Here is an 18,808-nt window from a genome sequence, read left to right as displayed (position 1 = left end):
CATGGACAGGAGCAGCACCAGGCATGTGCAACCACCACATAGAGTGCCAAAAAGCACGCTTGCTGACTTTTGCTTTCCTTTTGCCATTGATACAATAGGAGCGCGATAAGCATGTTCATAGCAAGAAGGTGTTTTGGACAGAAAGGATTTGATGTTCTCAGGAATTATCAAGCAGGAATCCTGCCTCCCAGGGGCTGCTGTCGTTTGACAGCCCGTCAGGGGGCAGGCGGTGGGTGGCATTCCCAGCACACGCTCCCTCCTGTGCACGCAGGTTCTGCACTGCTGCATTTGTGGCTCAAGCACGTACAACCAGCAGAGCCGCTACACCTTGACCCTGGCGGACCTGTCGTCCTCGGATTACGACCCCTTCCTGCCGCTGGCGAACGTGAAGAATTCTGAGCCAGTCCAATTTCATTCATCAGCAGAACTGGGCAACCTGCTCACTGTTGAAGAGGGTAAGGCTCTTCAGGCTATTCATTGCTGTGGGCAGCAGAAGGGAAATTGGTAGCCGTTTGTGAGTACTCGCTGTGTTATTTTCTAAGAAGCTAGTGGTTACAATCTGGGTTTCTGCAGTGCTCTGTGATATCAAGTCCTTCCTTCCTCGTTTCCTCTTTCTCTGTCCTCCCCTTTCTTCTCCCATCTGAGTTGAGTTTTATATGCTCGAGGACCTGTGGGAGGCACAAATCCCCACACACAGTCCACTTTCTGTCCCCAAGGAGTTTTTCATCTCATGGGGAGATAGGAATCAGGCAGAAGGACTCATCATGTGTGGCGTGGGAGCCCTGTACGGGTTTCCCATGGAGAAGCACCTAAGTCAGACTTGGGAGGAAGGGCAGCCTTTGCAAGGAGCTGGTGGAGAGGGACCAGCTGGGGGTCACCAAGACAGACGGAGGCAGGATGGTTCTGCTCCCAGCAGAGGGCCTGTCATAGGACATAGGCTGTGCATGTCCTCCTCCACCACGCTTCTCCCCACAATGATGGGAGCCCATCTCTACGCTTTGGAATATAGTCAGAATGTGGGGGAGAGTTATCTGTATGTGTGATAACATTGGCTAGAATCACACACACACACGCACACACACACACACTTGAGTGCCTGTGAAACTAGTAAACCCTGAACAGTGATGCACGGTCTTGGTGACCGTGCTGATATTGTCCTGTTGCCGCTCAAGATGTTTACCATTCGGGTGAAGGATGTTTGAAATTTCTCCATGTTACTTCTTGCAAGTAAAGGTGACTCTTCAGTTGTCTCAAAAAGTAAAAGTTAAAAAGAAAGTGGATATAGAGCGTTAGATCATCCATGATAATTTTATGGACCTTGCAAGTTAAAAACCTAGGGCTGAGAACGAACCTTGAAGGTAAAAACATCCTCCAAGAAAAAAGAGTGAGGGCGGAGTGAGGGAAATGGATGAAGAACCATTCAGTGTCGTTAATTCATCGTTTATAACCAAACTGTTTCCAGTTAGTTTCTGATAAGCAATGTTATATTTTTGTCTATCATTTTAAAATGATTCTTTCATAGACCATTTGATGTAATGACTACTTTCAAACAGAGTTACAAGTGAGAGATACAGCCACCTTACAGCCAAAGTGGCTGTTGGCTCGGCTCGAAGAGGAGCCATCAGTGGTACAACACCTGCTCACTCTTCTCATCTTTAATACCTAATTGCTTAAAAAGAAGAGAAGGGAGGAGCTTTAAAAAAAAGAAAGAAAGAAAGGTAAAGGACAGTCTAAAATTACTGCTTTTATCTTTCCTCTCTAAATTTAGAAAAATGAAATAAATAGATGGAATATGATTTTATATAGCCTGCAGAAGTCACAAGCTTGTTTCTTCATTAATGGGGTCTAGGTTTCCTCTTGATTTTTCAGGGCAGCCCTGGGCAGTTGATGCAGGTGAAGTCTGCCAGGGAGAAACAGTTCTTATTCCACAAATATTCTCTTTCCTTACTTTTCGGTACCAAAGATATTTGGGGTGAGTCATTGTTTATGACGAATAATGTGACTCTAGGTTAATTTCCCCTTGCAGAATTCAAGCATGTTCATTAAAATACAGATCCGTATTTATCTCAGATTATAAGTACACCTATGTAAGTAAAAGTAGAGAGGGTTGCTTTTCCAGTTGTTTTCTGCGGTGGGCCTGGTTCCAGTCGGACTTTTCTTGTTAGTGTCGAAGCCTGTGCTTCTGTGTCATCGGAATGCCTGAGCCCCCAGCTGGCTGCAGCTCTGCTGTAGAGGCATTAACATTTCTGATGGGGTGTGTATTCATATGGGATGATAAGCATGAATAAAAAGCATCTGTAACTTTTGAAAGAGTTAATATGTACACAAAAGCAGAGGCATTCATCACTGATTCTAAGGGAATGAGTCGAGGTGTTTTAAATTTCTCAGCTGTATGGAAATTGTCCACAGGTCAGAGGGTCCAGAAGAAACATTTCATCTCAGAGACACGTGCAGATGACCTCCTCTGCTTCTAAGAAACCTGGGGTTTTAAATGAAATTTTATTTTGCATTGTTGAGTACAGATGATTTCTTGTCCACCCCCCCCTAAAATATTAAGAAATTCTAAAGAAGTTAGGACTATTTCAGTCATCATGCACAATTTCCTAGATGCTAGGATTTGATTGTTTCTAGGATTTTTACATCATAAAATTGATGTTTTATAAATAAGTCAATTAGATTTCTAATGTCTAAGGGGGAGGATGTTTAGCACACGAAAGCATATTTATACTTAGTGATAACTTTTAATATTGGTTTTTCATGTCGTGAATTTAAAAACCAAGTATTTCTTAAGAATTTATTAAGCCTTTAAGCCCAAATTAGAAAACTTAGTTTATTTAAGTATCTAGTGATTTTTTTTTAATTAAAAGTTTTCATTTTGACCTGTTCTTAGGTTGACACACAGTTATTTTGTAAAGGTGGTGGATTAAGATTTCTGTAACTGCTTTGAGGCTTCAGGAATCGTTTCAGCCCTTGCTTGTGGATTTTGCCTGCTTCCCCATCATATCGCAGGCATTTCACATAGCCCCTTTGATTGCTATTGTCAAAGTCCTTCTATACATCTGAAGTCTTAAACATTTTATAAATTAGTTGCTCCTGGGCATTTAATCAACTACAGATTCAGTGAAAGCTTTCTAAGTAATTCCATGAATTATTAATATATCAGATTCTGTTAAATATTTAAAATGCCCTAACAACAAAACATAAATAGTCACAATAATCCGAAAGCAAATTGCTTCAAATATATGTAGGCCATCCCAGGCTTGATTCATCCCCTTATCGGTGTCTCCCTTTACCCAACAAAGGGAGCGAGGCCACCCCCCCAGCCCTCGTCCCCAGCCCTCCAAGCTGCCCTGCTCTCCAAGGGCAGATGTCTACCTCCCCGAGCTCTTAGAGCCATCAGTGCTAAAGGGTCTGTCTCTGGTTTGTAGCTGTACCTGAACATTTTTAAATGTCCCTTTCAGAATGAGACCTTCCTATAAATTGGTTCTTTTAGCCATCTACTTAAATTGTGCTTGTAAATTCAAATAGAATGAATGTCCAAAGAAGAAAAACAGGTGGAAAAAAATAATCCCCAGACTTAAAAAAAAAAAAAAATAGCTTCCTCCTTGCTGGGGACGGGTTGCGGTCCGGTGGTGGCCCCTTCTCACTTTCCTTCTCTGCTGTGTCCCCGTGTCCCCATCTCACTGTCAGCAGAGAGGAGGAGAAGGAGCCTGGGGCTGATCCCGCTGACCGCGCGCATGGTGATGGCGCACCTGGTCAACCACCTGGGCCACTTCCCGCTCTGCGGGGGCCCCGCCGTGCTGCACAGCCTGGTGGGTGAGCACCACGACAATGCGCACGCCGACGCCACAGAGCTCTCCCCAGACGTGTTCAGGAGCCCCAGCCTGCAGCTGTTTGTGTTCAACGACAGCACCCTCATCTCCTACCTGCAGACGCCTGCGACGGGTCCTGCCAGTGGGTCGCCAGCGGGCGCCCCCTCAGACGTGAGAGTGATCGTGAGGGACATCTCAGGGAAGTACTCGTGGGACGGGAAGGTGCTCTACGGACCCCTGGAAGGCCACTTAGCCCCCAAGGGCAGAAGCCCCTCGTTCCTCATCTCGGGCTGGCGACCCCCAACCCCTAGACCTCAAAGGGCTCCTTCTCAGACTGAGGAGGGAGAGGATGTCCTCGACAAATTACTTGAAAACCTTGGCCACACGAGTCCCGAATGCCTTTTGCCGTCCCAGCTCCGTCTGAACGAACCTTCCCCACCCCCCTGTGGCATGAACTGGGACCAAGAGAAGGAGATCACCAAGGTCCTGCTGCGCCAGAGCACACAGGAAGACGAGTATATCCAGAGGTGTGACTCGGATGTGGCCATGAGGGTCGCCAGCCAGGAGCCGCCGTCCCCTGTGGAGCCCCGGGGAGCCTTCTACTTCTGTAGGCTGCTGCTCGATGACTTGGGGATGAATTCTTGGGACAGAAGGTAACAACCCTCTCTAGACCTTCAGTTGTCTTGTTGTTTTGTGTGTGTGCGACTGTTCTTCTCAGTTTAGGGTTTGGGAAAAAGAGAACAGAAAATGGAGATTTTTCTCTGTTTCAGTATTAATAGCTGGAGGAGGGCATGCCTACCCACTCCAGTATTCTTGCTTGGAGAATCCCATGGATAGAGGAGCCTGGTGGGTTACAGGCCATAGGGTTACAAAAGTCAGATATGACTGAAGCAACTTAGCACACACACATAGCTTATTTTCTGCTGCTAAAAAGTCGTGTCCGATGCTTTGCAACCCCCATGTACTATACAGTCCATGGAATACTCCAGGCCAGAATACTGCAGTGGGTAGCCTATCCTTTCTCCAACAGATATTCCCAGCCCAGGAATTGAACCAGTGTCTCCTGTGTTGCAGGCACATTCTTTACCAGCTGAGCTACCAGGGAAGACCCTAAATTAAAACTAAAAACAAAACTAATTGTGCTCTACTGATGCACAGATTAAATTCCAAACATCTGTTGTGTATTTTAAGGGGTATCACGCATTTACTCTGTGTGTGTGTTTTAATTACTACTCTGCCCATTGTTGTTTCATGAAAGATGCCAGTGGATTACAGAGACGAATAAGCCGCAGTTTCTCCCTAGCTCTGGTGAGGGAGGAAGACTTGTTATGACTCTGATAAAAGACCGTGGGACTCAGGACCTCAGGAAGGACAGCCAGTCCATCGGGAAGTGAGGGGCAGTGGAGACTGCAGATGGGGTGGGTTTGAGCTGCAGACGTGAGAAGAGTCTCATGGCAGATAGGCACACACATCAGGCACACACTCAGTGACCACAGCCAGCCAGCGTCCCCTGACAGTCACAGGAGGCAAGTGCAATCGTGAAGCCTTTCAACATCTTCAGAATGAAGTTCCTTCTCTAGGTTTCAGCTGCAAATCTTTGGTGAATGGAGTGGTCGTGGAGGGGTGGATGGATAGATGGGTGACTGAATCAGTAGGTTTATGCATTGATTGGGAAGGGCAAAATTGATCTGTGATTACATGACTTTTCTCTTAACCCTTCTTCTATATAGGAAGAACTTCCATCTGTTGAAGAAAAATTCAAAATTGTTGAGAGAGCTAAAAAATCTGGACTCCCGACAGTGGTAAGTGAAAGTGTATCAAACCTCCTTGTTCCTGTCTGTCTTTGTGTGTGCTGGCGGGGAGGGGTGCCAGATAAGGTGGCAGGATTGACACCCCTGCAGGGACCTGGTAGTCTATACCTTTGGTAGTTTTATCCTGAGGAGTAAACTTACATGTTTACTACATGAAGAAGTAGTCCTCTAATCTCTGCCCTTGGTTAAGAACCTTTCAGCCAGTGGACGCTGGTTCTCGTCATGTTTCTGCAGAGCCTCTGGTTCTGCTGAGGGGCAGGCACCAGTCCACATCAAGCTGCAGTGTGGTTTGGATCCCATGGGCTAGGTTAAGACCTGGGTGGTGTAATCAGGGGCTCCCTGACCCTGAGCCTCGTTCTCCAAAGCAGGTCAGATCTCAGTGGACCTCTCTTCTGAATGATTTTAGAAGCAATTCTGAAGATGAGCTCTGACCCGTGTTTGATCTGGGAAAACAAGGGCTTCCAAAAACATCTCAGCCTGGGGCCAGTGTCATGCTGGGCGCATAACAGGTGCTTGGAAGTCTTCAATAAACTGCTTCTTTAATCTTGAGTTTTTCAAAACTCACTTAAAAATAAAAACAGCTTCTGTTCCTATTGTATTCCCTTCAGAAGCATCGCTGGGCATCTCCTTAGAGAGAAAAACATGCATTTGTTATTCCTCAGACTATCCTTCCCCACCCACATCGTTTCCCAATTGTCGTTGCGCTGCTTTTTCTCCAGAGGAAGGGAATTCTGGGGTGGGGGCGGGGGTGGGGAGTGTTTCCTGAAGGGGCTCGGGGATTCACTGCCCCCTTCCTCCCACCGTCCAGTAGGAAATGAGCAGTCACTTGGGTTCCAGACTCATCTTTTGCAGTGTAGGTTGAGTTATTCCATGCTCCTTCCTATTGAGTGACGACATTGGTGTCTTGTGATTGTGGCTAGTTTGTTGAGTGTTCAGTTCAGTTCAATTGCTCAGTCGTGTCTGACTCTTTGCGACCCCATGAATCGCAGCAAGCCAGGCCTCCCTGTTCATCATCAACTCCTGGAGCTCACTCAAACTCATATCCATAGAGTCGGTGATGCCATCCCGCCATCTCATCCTCTGTCGTCCCCTTCTCCTCCTGCCCCCAATCCCTCCCAGCATCAGGGTCTTTTCCAATGAGTCTTTTGCTTTGGGTCCATCCCTTCATTCTTTCTGGAGTTATTTCTCCACTGATATCCAGTAGCATATTAGGCACCTACCGACCTGGGGAGTTCCTCTTTCAGTATCCTATCATTTTGCCTTTTCATACTGTTCATGGGGTTCTCAAGGCAAGAATACTGAAGTGGTTTGCCATTCCCTTCACGAGTGGACCACATTAAGTTAATGTACTTTAATTGCATGAGGTACAATGGAAATAGCTCCCTGGGGGACTGTTCTTGACATTTAAAAAGGTATCCACTTATTTTACAGTAAGGATGTTTGCTGGGTTCTTTAAAAGAACAGAAATAAGCTGGGGGGTTCTTTAGCTTTGAGATCCCGTGTATCAGTCAGTTAGCAAATAAGAACTTATCTTGTCCCTCAACTTCCTATCAGGATGTTTCTCTTAATTTCTGGTATCAATTTATCTTCCTGCTGTCAAGTCAGGGTTTCTGCTTAACCCATTCCTAGGAAAAGTATGGCTTCCCAGATGGCGCTAGTGGTAAAGAACCCACCTGCCAATGCTAGAGACATGAGACATGGATTCGATCCCTGTGTCAGGAAGATGCCCTGGAGGAGGGCATGGCAGCCCACCCCAGTATTGTTGCCTGGAGAATCCCATGGTCAGAGGAGCCTGGTGGGCTACAGTCCTTGGCGTCTCGAAGAGTTGGGTACAACTGAGCATACATGCAAGAAAAGTAGAGACCACCTCGCGACTAGGCTCTGAATGCTGTGAAGCTGGCAAAGATGTAAATAGTATAATGAACATATGTACACATTAAAGAATGCTCCCCCTTTCAATATTAGTGCCTCTCCCCCCCAAAAGATAAAGCAAAAGTAACAGTCATGTTTCTTTGGCTTTTTAATGTGACAACACAAGGAAACCAAGCTATTCTGGGCTAGTCCTAATAAGGAAAAAAAAACACGGATTCTAGTGAGGAAGAGGAAACAGTTGATTTTCTGTCCATGTGCTCTGGACTACCTGCTCCTCTGTGCACTGGTCCTGCCGCTCCTGGACATGAAGTGCTGTTGATGTTGCTAATTATCATTTCAAAAGCCTGGCTCTAATAAGGCCAGACACAGCGTCTGCATCCTCCCAGGCTCTCTGCGGTGCTAACATTTTGGAAGCTGTGAAATTTGATGAGTGTTTACAGCTAAAGGTCACCTGGGCTCACACCTCCATCCGTCACGCAGTCACCCGGCATCTCTCTGCTCCACAAGGAGCTGATGAGGACCCATGACCCGTAAGCAACTACAAAGGAAAAAGCTTGGACTTTAAGGAGAATAAACAAAAACATTTCAGATAAACCTGAGATTGTTTTTTGTACATCCAGTGTATAGAATAGAGAAAAATTAAATGCTGAGGACTTATCAGTATGTAGATGGAGCTGCAGAGAAATGGACTGACTCTCCTTTGCTCTCCATTTGTTGAAAGAGACTGTCTTTTAGTTTGTGGCTTATGATCTCCCTTACCGTCCAAGCCCCTACATGATTACAGATCTTAGAATCAACTTGTCTGAGTCCAGACTGCTTGCTGGCCAACCCTGCCTGTAGTTCAGGAGGAAATGATGTCACAAGTTTGGGCCCCAGGTGCTTGAGGACAAGCTTTCCAAGGTCTCTGCTGGAGCACTGCCCACTAGCATCCATCAGCACAGAATCCCCTCCCCACCCCCCACATCCATTCTCTGGAGAGCGGCACCCCCATGAACATGACAGAGCAAGGCTCCATCAGGGTCTTCAGGACACCCACCTCCCCCGCTGACAGCATGACAGTTCACTTCAAAAGCCTTAAAAGTAGGCAGTGATCATAGTTCCACATCTATGAATTTAAGAACTATCAAAGATGATGTGAAAACCCCTTTCAAATGGATGTAACCCAGATGTCCAGTAGCAAGGATTTGGGATATGGAATAGTAACATAATGGAATGGAATATTCCACAATCATTATTAATAACTTTGTTACACAAGCATATGGTATAAAAGTGTTCACACTCTGAGACGGTGTAAATGATGATTTTTATGTTAAGCATATTTTACACAATTTTTTTTAAGTGTTCACAAATATTTTAAGTGAAAAAACAGTGGCAAAACACAAACTGATGGCGTCTCATTTTGTAGGCAAAAATGCATCCTGAGATAGTAACCATTGTGATTTCAGCATATAAGCAAAGAACATGAGTGGGTTTTTAAAAATTCTTCTCTTTCCTTTCTATATTTTCTAAATTTTCCTCTAAGTATAGTCATTAAATGTAAACTGTGGGGGAAGCCGGAGGAGTAAGCTATCAAGACAAATCCCTGGGTCAGGAAGATCCCTTGGAGGAGGGCATGGCAACCCACTCTGGTATTCTTGCCTGGAGAATCCCATGGACAGAGGAGTTTGATGGGCTACAGTCCATCAGAGTCTCATGGGTCGCAAAAAGTCGGACACAACTAAAGTGACTTAGCACACATCCAGAAGGAGATATTGAAGAATGTGTTAAAATACGGAGCCCAGATTCTATCACTGTCGAGTCTAATCAGGTTATAATTTTGAGGTATTAAATGATTAGACAACAGAAACATTTCCATGTTGCTTAAATGCTTAGTAGTTTTTTTCCAATAGATTTTTCCAGAGTATATGGTAGAAATCAGGAGAAAAGTGGAACTGCTCTGGAAATGGTAATCCAAAATCTAAAACATAGAGACTGGAATCCACGTCTTGGGTGATGGAGCTGTGGTTCTTGGTTAAAGCTCTATTCCAGTGAGAGTGATGTCATCACCTGTCTAAACTGTGCACACATCACTTGTTGTAGATCTAGTGACCTTGACACTGTACTCCAGTGTATAATTTATATTAATAGAAATGGCTATCGGCATATTCCAATATATCATTGTTTCTCAGGTCAATTCAACAGAGATTTAGCTGAGCAAATTCTGCATGCCAAAGACCATATCAGACACACAAAAGTTGACCCAGGACTCCTTTCTTCAGAGAGTTGCATTTACCTGATTCAACAACAGAGTGCCCCAAATCCATCATGCAGAATGTGGACAAACAGTTTATACTTCCCAAGAAGTTTCCCTGGACAGCTGTCCAACCTCCCAGGCACCCTCAGATCAGTCAGAGCCCAGGGTGGGTACAGTCCTTCACAAAGATGGTACCTAAATGTGTCCTGCTTCGAAGAAGTAGTTTTCATTTCTCAAGTAGTCTTGGCCTGTGTTACAGTCCCAGTTAGGGAGCTCCCTGGTTTCCTTATCTAAAGGTGTGGGAAGTGAAATGTGCACGGTCACATGGATCTGTCCACCAGTGATATCTATCTGAAAGGCTCGGTATTTTCTTTTTTTTACCAAAGCTAGAGAGAGTTTGTCAAACCATGTGCTCTTACATGCTGTTCACACATCACACATCTAAGAGGTGGTCTCAGGAGCCAGACTGCCCTGCCTCAGCTCCTGGCCCCCCGTTTGCAGTGTCACGTGCTGTGCCTCCTTTCAACTGTCTCTACGAGGAGGTGGTGACAAGACCTGTCTTCTTAGGGCGCCTGCGAGGATAGATGAGATCGTGTGCTGAGCCTTCTTGGAACAGTGCCTGATCCCTTGTAAGTTCTTGGTAAACGTCAGCTGTATAGCAGATGTATATGTGGCAGCAATAAAACCAAACTTTACGCATAAGAATTCTAATTCCAACCTAAAAATTCACAGCCGTGAAACGCACAAAATCGCAGTGTTTTACATTGCCGAAGGTCAAGAAGACAAGTGTTCGATCCTTTCCAATGAAAGGGGAAGCCAAGCATATGAAGACTTTGTTGCTGGACTTGGATGGGAGGTAATTAATTTCATCTAGGAGGTGTTTGCCCATCAGCACTATCTAAGGATGTATGTAAGCTAGATGTTGATGGTGTGTTTTTACATTCATATATACTGTGGGTAAAGTTCTGGAGTTGAAGGGTGTATAGAATTTGACCTCTTGTGGTAGTCTTTGTTCATACTTTATACATAAACTTTTGTTCCCCCTTAACTTTCCTCTTAATATTGTTTCATTTGTTTTTTATGTGAATTGAATAGTCAGCTTGGCTCTCCCAGCTTTAGACAGTGTGTAGTAAGAGAAGACAGACATGGGCAGGGGAGCAATGACTTTGGTCCCTATATGGAAATTGGAGAAGAAATCAGTGACTTATGGGTGAAAAATGAAGAGTTGAAGTCAAAAGTTGACTTGACAGTAGCTGTGATGGTTTTGCTACCAACTTGTTTCCTTCAGGTAGACCCCAGGGTGGTTGATATTTTAAAATTTTGTTTCTTCTTGGCTAAATTATATTCTGATGGAAAGATATCCATACATTTATACACACACACACACATACACATATACATCTCCAGAACATATTCTAAAAGAATCCAGAATATAAAATAGAAATTAACATATCTGAAATAATTTTCTTACTTTTCATTACTTTTGTTTTGGTTTCTTGATCATCTGTGCTGTGGGGAGCTCTCTGGGTGCCTAAGTGAGACTTAACCTCTGAGAGCTGAGCATTTAGCAGAGGGACTGATAAGGAGAGGAAGACAGGACAAGAGCACATCGAGGTCAAGACCGTGTACTTTCTCATCAAGAAGATTTTAGTCTGAAATAGTTATTATGCTTTCAGTAAATTGTTCTTCTTACTAATAAAATGATTTCATATTTGTCGTGGAATATATGTAGTATTTAACTCACATTTCTAAACTAAGCATTTCTTAACTAGCATTTAAAGACTAGAAGATTAATTCAGTGCATATATTGATTGTCTTTGGCACAAAAGAAATTCTTCTGTTTATTTTTTTTTTCAGTTGTGTTACCACAGGTGCTTTACTGAAGAAATAGTTTATGAAAAGTAAAAACAAAATATTGAAAGATAATCTAAGTACTGACTAAGAAGAGAACATTCATCCCTTAGCCTGAAAAAGAATTATGAGTCAGAGACTTTGGGCAGCTGTATAAATTGAACAACCCTTTTGAAAGGCAGTTTAGGAGTGGCTATTAAATTTGGGAACATTTGTACCCTTTGACCTGAAAGACTGCTCTGAATGCTCCTTCTGGTTTGACCACACCAGGACTGTTGGAGAAAGCAGAAATGCCACAAATCCATCAACAAGGGAGTTCTGTGCATGTCTCTACATACAGACACATTTATGTGTTGGGGGGGAATAAAGTTGAAGAAATATGCATCAAACCTTTGCTAGTGGTTTTTTTAAAGTAGGTAGGATTTTGGAGCCCTTTCATTGTTAATTTTTTTGTCTTAAAAAAAAATTTTTGTTGGCGTATACTTGATTTATAATGTTGTGTTAGCTTCAGGTGTACAGCACAGTGAATTAGTGGCTTCTCAGGTGCTGCTAGTTGTAAAGAACACGCCTGACAGTGCAGACGACTTAAGAGACACGGATTTGATCCCTGGGTTGGGAAGATCTCCTGGAGAAGGACATGGCAAACCACTCCAGTATTGTTGCCTGGAGAATCCCATGGACAGAGGAGCCTGGAGGGCTACAGTCCTTGGGGTCGCAGAGTTGGACATGCCTGAAGCGACAGCACGCACACACACACATACACATATCCACACTTTTTAGATTCTTTTCCCATATAGGTCATTACAGACTATTGAGTTAACGTTTATTTAATATTTAATTTAATCTAACTTTGTATTACAATTGTTCATAAGCAGAAAGTTATAAAAATGAAAATACTTGGATTAAAAAAAAATAAACACAATCCTGCTTAGTGAATAAGAGCAGCTCCTGTTTTGTCCTCACTTTTTTCCCTTGTGACCTGCATCAGGTGGACCTGTCAACCCACTGTGGGTTCATGGGCGGGCTTCAGCGCAATGGCAGCACGGGCCAGACCGCCCCCTACTATGCTACCTCGACCGTGGAAGTCATCTTCCACGTCTCAACTCGGATGCCGTCAGACTCAGACGACTCGCTCACCAAAAAGGTAAGGAGCCTCCTTGGGGACCACGCTTGGCTGTCCTGGGACAGAGCAAAGTCCATGATGTGCCACACACATGGGGACTGGCTTCCTCTGGACACAGCCCTAGGGTCACTGTCCTCAAGCTACCACTGTCATTAATCTGAAATATCCTGCTTGGCACAAACTAGATAAAGATAACAGGATAATCGGTCAGTCGTATAAGTCTTAAATCCTGGGATGAAGATGAAGGAAGCGTCTTCGATGTTGTTAACTTTGGATCTTCTCTCCCGTGACTATTAACTGAGAGAAAGTTATGCTGTTGACCTCTCGGGCTGGCCAAGGTCATCTGACTTAAGGACCCTGTATGGCTGGTGTTGGAGAAGGCTGGCGCCCCCCAGGGCTGCCAAAGGGGGTCACTTGGCAGACCATCTGCAAAACGGCTAGCGCAGGTGGGCTGCTGCCCACGGCCCCAACTCCTGTTCTCCATCAGCATGGGGCCTGCAGGCAGTTTTCTCTCGAGTTCAGAGGAGACCTCCATCCTCCACCTGGGAGTCAGCATTCCAGGGCCTCCCATGCGTTCTAACCTTCAGGCTGAACACCTCAGCTGACCAGCAGGAAGTGAGGGGGCCCCTAAGAGAAGAGGACGTTTTACTCTGGGGAGGAAGCCTAGAAATCTAACCCATGTCTGTGTTTCCAGATTAGAACACCTGGGCCTCAGATTGTGGTGCCAGGGACTGAGCCCGGAACCCCCTCTTGACAGCCCTCTCTTCCAACAAGGATCCTAGGAACTGAGGCAGCCCCTGGAGGGTGGAAAGCAGACCATTCTGAAGCTAAGACTGGCAGTTCGGTGTTGTGTCAGGTGGCAGGGGTTGTCTATAGCCAGGGTTCCAAGTGTGTAGTCATTTCCTTCATCAGCCAGTTCCCTCAGTTTTCCCATCTATTAAATGGGATTAAAAACGTTTCATGTCCCAGGGTTGCTGGGCAGTGGGTGGGCAATACCTGCAAAATTTCTGAGCACCAAGCTGGTACCCAGCAGCCCTCATCCTTGCCCACTGGTTGGATGGACTCTTCTTTCTGGCCCATTAGGTGGGTGATTGATACTGGCCTGCGGGCTTCCCTGTACCTGCCTCATTTCTTCTCTCTGTGGTTTTGCTCTTTCATCACTGCGGCCATGGCCATCCAGACCACATACACAGTAGGTGGCTGTGCTCATGGGGCCTCAGTGATAAGGTTAGGGCATGATCAGACTCCTCCCACAGGGGACCTCAGTGGTCAGATCAGGGTATGATCAGACTCCTCCCACAGTGACCAGGGGTCTCGATGTGCAGAGCATGACTGACTTTCCTTCAGTGGCCACATACTGGCTCCTCAGGGCCTAGGGAGCTGCCTCCACATCTTAGGTTTTGGTGGTGGTGGTATTCTTAGTGGAGGGGACCCTGCCCACAGAGATGTGATCTCAGATTACCCAGACCCTAGGCAAGATTCTCAGGCATGCTCAGTAGCTAAGTCTGGTTCGACTCTGCAACCCCATGGACCATAGCCCACCAGGCTCCTCTGTCCATGGGATTCTCCAGGCAGGAATACTGGAATGGGTTGCCATGCCCTCCTCCAGGGGATCTTCCTGACCCAGGGATCGAACCCACATCCCCTGCTTGGTAGGCAGATTCTTTACCACTGTATTACCTGGGAAGCCTCAGGCAAGACCCGCACATCATTTTTTTTTATTACCATGTAAATCGCTGCTACTCTGCAAGTCCGTCACCATAGTCTATGATTTTCTTATTTATGACTGAAAATTGTTTTGTTACAAGATCGCTTTATATTTTAAACTTTTAAAAGAATTATTTCCTAAGTAGGATTGTCTCTTTTTTTTTGAGGAAAGACAGCGTTTTCTTGATAAAAACACCCTGTTATAAATCCTGTTCTGAGGCTTGGCTGGGCTGTAAGGTTCCCTACTGTAATCAGGCAAATACAGCTGATCCCTTTTGCTGCTCCAAGATTTAGCATCGTTAGTGACAAACTCTCTCTATCAGGACGTCTCACAGCTCAACCAGAAATCAGTCACGAGAACAGCGGCCCCACAGTTCCTCGTCTCATTCCGACTGAATTGTCCCTAACAGCTTAAAAATGAGCTGCAGAATTCTAAAGTGATTCATGCTCTCCTCTGCCCCCGTCACGGGGCCACTTTTTCAACCCTGCAATCTGGTGGCAACCCCATACTGAACTCTTGATCCTTCACCGCAGAAATTCGTTAGCTCCAGCCCGATTAGATTTTTCACAGCTAATCTAACTGCTGTAGGGGTTTGCAGAGTGGGGACAGAGCTGTGCTATTGGATTTGTCCAATTCATTTGACTCCAGGACTATAATTGCACTTATGTCTTACAAGGCTTTTATAGCCCGAGGCTGGCCAGCGCATAAAAAACAAATTGGCAGTGATACAGGACGAGTGGAGGGGATGAAAGGCCCACATTATCAGTCTCCAGGCAGCACTGCTCTGGCAGGAAGTTTCCTGGTTAATTTACAAATAAAACTTAGATTTTAGGATGGGCACACTGTCGGCTGAACAATGGGGATGTCAGGGCTGCCTGTTACTTAGTAAAAGTAGCAGCCGGGCCCACTGAGGAGCAGGAATTCTTCAATCAAACAGACGACTCCTTCTGGAGCCAGCTGGCGACGTAATGCAATTAGTTGGGAAAGGAGGTCAGCCCATTAGGTGTGTACCAGGGCCAGTGTCAGCAGTGGGCGCCGCCTGGCAGCAGCGGGCAGAGGAGCCCCCGGCAGAGGGTCTGCACAGCCCTGTCAGGGTGAGAAGTGGCAAGACAGGCACTGATTTCTGAAGGCTCAGGACCCAAGCGTTTGTCGAGCCTCTTGTGCAGTTGAAGCAGTAGCTGGCGTGAAGGATGGCTCGTGCAGACGACCCACCACTCCCATCAACTTGACTCGTGGGCTCAAGTTTCTCCCTGGAGGGCCCATCATCGGGATTCTCCAAAACTCACGTAGTGACGTCTCTGTAATGAAAGCCCCTTTAGATGGAGTCGCGCTTTGAAGCTTCTGGGGGTACTCCTGGGTGTTCTGATGTGGTTGACAGTCTGGCCGGGTGACTCTTACTTGCACTTGCTTCCCATGTTCTTGTCATGGCCGGAAGAGGGTGCGTCCTTGCTCTCCACGCCCGATGTATCTGCAACCAGTTCCACAGCCTCAGCTCTAAATTCTGCGCGTTGGCGAATTAACCTATGACTGTGCGGAGGTCTGAGGCAAATGACAGTGAAGACAGCTTTCAGACGGTGAACCTTGTGTCCTGACCACTTGAGGTGTCACCACCCCTGAAGTGTGGACCTGGTCCTGTGATCTCATCTTTCTTGGTCCATCCTGAGGATACAGTTGTAAACAGAATTGGGAGAAAATCCTTTTTTTTTTTTTTTTTTTTAAATGTAGACCATTTTTAAAGTCTTTATTTGTCACAATATTGCATCTGTTTTGGGGTTGGGTTTTTTTTTTTTTTTTTTTTTTTTGGCCGTGAGATATTTAGGATCTTAGTTCCCCAACCAGGGAACAAACCTGCCCCTCCTGCACTGGAAAGGGGGAGGCTTCACCACTGGGCTGTCAGGGAAGTTCCAGGAGACTTCTGTGGGTTATGTGATCAGGTTACCTAATTTAGAAAAGGGAGGTTAACTGCAAAATTTTCAATCCTCACTGTATCACCTCAGAGCTGATGCCTTGCGACTCACGAGTCTGGACAGGGAGCTGTCGCAGGTTCTAGGGTGCTGACCTTTGGTGGGACGACCATGCAGGAAGGCTGTTCAGTGGATGTGTTGGTCCCGTTCAGAAGCGTGTGCCAACCCTGCAGTGAGGGGCACAAAACTACCCAGAAAGTTGTCTCTCTCTATGGAGTGAGCAGGGCAGATGTGTGCCCCCGGGCAGCCCCTGCCCTCAGTTACCTTCTCCTGCTCTAAATTCCTCCCAAAGTTTCCATCTGAAATCACTCTGATTTCCCTCAAAAACATACCTTTTTATGCCGCTGGTGAGCCACTGCTACGTTTTGACTCCAAAAGGGTAAATTTTAGGAGTGTGTCATGAACTCCTTGCATGTTTAATTGAAAGGGAAAAAGAAAGGAAAATGGATACCTAGAAGTAGAGAGATGCCTAGAGTTACTATGAAAACCCAGGGTCTTTTTTTAAAACTGTTTACATAAGGGATCAGCCTCAACTTTTGCCTGCTACCCTTCTAGTCTTTATGTGTAAGAGAGGAGGAGAAGGAAAAACTTACGTGCTGGGTTATTTTACATTTAGCAAGTTGTGGATGTCATTGAATTTTTCCACACCCATCACACCTTGTGTTCAACACTCACAGTAAAGTGTGCGTCCCAGAGACCAGGTTCAGACACAGCTGAATCAAGTACCTCACGTGTGGGCCACCCGAGCTAGAACCTCACCTCACTGTAGGTGCAAAGGTACAATGGTCCCCAGAGGTATGACAGAGGGAGGAAGAAGCAGGCATTACAGGAAACCAGTCTCCCTTATGACCTCGTGAAGAGAAGGGAGGCCTACTGGGGTGACCTCGGGTTTTCCCCTTGTGGTCAGAGAGTCTATAAAGAAATTGCATTTATATTAACATGTTTTAAATACACGGTATTTGAGAACATCCTTTTTTATACTGTAAGACAAAATGCTTGATTCTACACGACATCTCTATTTTATTAAGAGCCTCTGATTTTGGTTCTTCTCAGGGCTCACCTGTTAAGTAAGTTCGCAAGCAAGGCAGGCTGTGTCACGGGCATAGGCAGGCGTGCGGGGGCGAGGATTCACATTCTCAGTAGGCATCCTAGGATCTCAGCAGCCAGTCCCTATGGGTTTAGGACTTCAATTTCAGCCAGCATTTTAGCTTTTATGATCGAGTTTTCTTGACTCACACAGCCAGGGCTGCCCCCAGGAGCTCACTTGCACTCCTCCAGCCCCAGACGCACAGTCACTGTGCAGGAACTCCGGGGAGGGTGTTCTTGCATTGGACCACGCTGTGCCCTGATGGATGCTCAGAGGGTCCCTTCCGTGGAGGCACCAGAAGCCCTCCTCAGAAAGGCCAGGAGTCTCTGACTCGTCAGCTTTGGACTGCATGGCCTCTCGTGTAAAAATGGGAGGGCTAGGGGAGTTGCGCTGTCACAGAGCTGTTGCCCTGGGGTGCAGCCTAGAAGGCCATGGGCAGTGGGGGTGCGTGGATTGGAAGCCCCCGCCCAGCTTCCACGCTGCTTCTGCACCTGTGGCGGGGGGGAGTGGCGCTCGCCTTCCTGAGCCCCCTCGCTTCCTTGCTGGACTACATAAAGGTGATCTCAGAGTGTTAGTGGAAAGATAGAATAAAATGTACATGTGAACAGACTTTTCTCTGCAGTAAGGCACTCTTTCAAAGCCAGGTACTGGTGCTTCATATTAGTTTCTTATTAAGTTTAAGTAACCCTAGATATTGGAGAAGGAAATGGCAACCCACTCCAGTGTTATTGCCCAGAGAATCCCAGGGACGCGAGAGCCTGGTGGGCTGCTGTCTATGGGGTCGCACAGAGTCGGACACAGCTGAAGCGACTTAGCAGCAGCAGCAGCAACCCCAGTTTCTTAGACAAAGGTAATATTATATATACTTTTTCTTAAAAGTTTGTCCTAAATTGGTTTTTATACATTTGGTAACGATTGTGTTATAATGGCTTCTGTTCTCTTATATGCATCGTTTTTTCTTAATCATCATTGAATTAAGAGCCTTATGAAGCTCTATTGTAATATGGAATAAAAGACTCATACTGTCCATTGTGTAGAACTACACTCAGCCGCATAAAGCATCAGGCTTTGCTGCAGGAATAAAATAAAATTTTTAATAAATCCTGGAAAAGGTCCTGTCCCCATCCAGCCACATGTACCTGCAATGCTTACGTGCCTCTCTTGGTTCCAGTGTGTTTCATGGAAGGCGAGCTGTGTGTTTTGTTTTGTTTTTGTGCACTTGTGCTTTTTAAAAAATCTTCAGAGAAGGCATCAGTGCTGTAGCCTTTTTCGGTGGTGAATTATTTTTGCCTCTGAGTATAATAATTCAATTTGTAAGCCACGACCCTTCATAAAGTGCTGTGATCA

At 45.7% G+C, this 18,808-nt stretch overlaps 1 protein-coding gene across 3 annotated transcripts in view; it reads left to right on the top strand.

The window, feature by feature from the left end:
- Window positions 1–18,808, top strand: part of RALGAPA2 (Ral GTPase activating protein catalytic alpha subunit 2) — a 269,854-nt gene that overhangs the window by 162,648 nt on the left and 88,398 nt on the right. For 2 of the 3 annotated variants that reach the window (XM_018057259.1, XM_018057260.1), the window contains exons 31-35: window positions 272–455; window positions 3,691–4,465; window positions 5,543–5,614; window positions 10,461–10,584; window positions 12,568–12,723. In XM_018057259.1, the coding sequence (XP_017912748.1) occupies window positions 272–455; window positions 3,691–4,465; window positions 5,543–5,614; window positions 10,461–10,584; window positions 12,568–12,723 (1,311 nt within the window). The remainder of the gene's footprint in view (window positions 1–271; window positions 456–3,690; window positions 4,466–5,542; window positions 5,615–10,460; window positions 10,585–12,567; window positions 12,724–18,808) is intronic. The other variant, XM_018057261.1, reaches the window with a different exon arrangement.

This window comes from Capra hircus, chromosome 13, assembly GCF_001704415.2.
Source record: "Capra hircus breed San Clemente chromosome 13, ASM170441v1, whole genome shotgun sequence".
Taxonomy (NCBI): domain Eukaryota; kingdom Metazoa; phylum Chordata; class Mammalia; order Artiodactyla; family Bovidae; genus Capra; species Capra hircus.
This window is presented reverse-complemented; position numbering and strand designations above follow the sequence as displayed.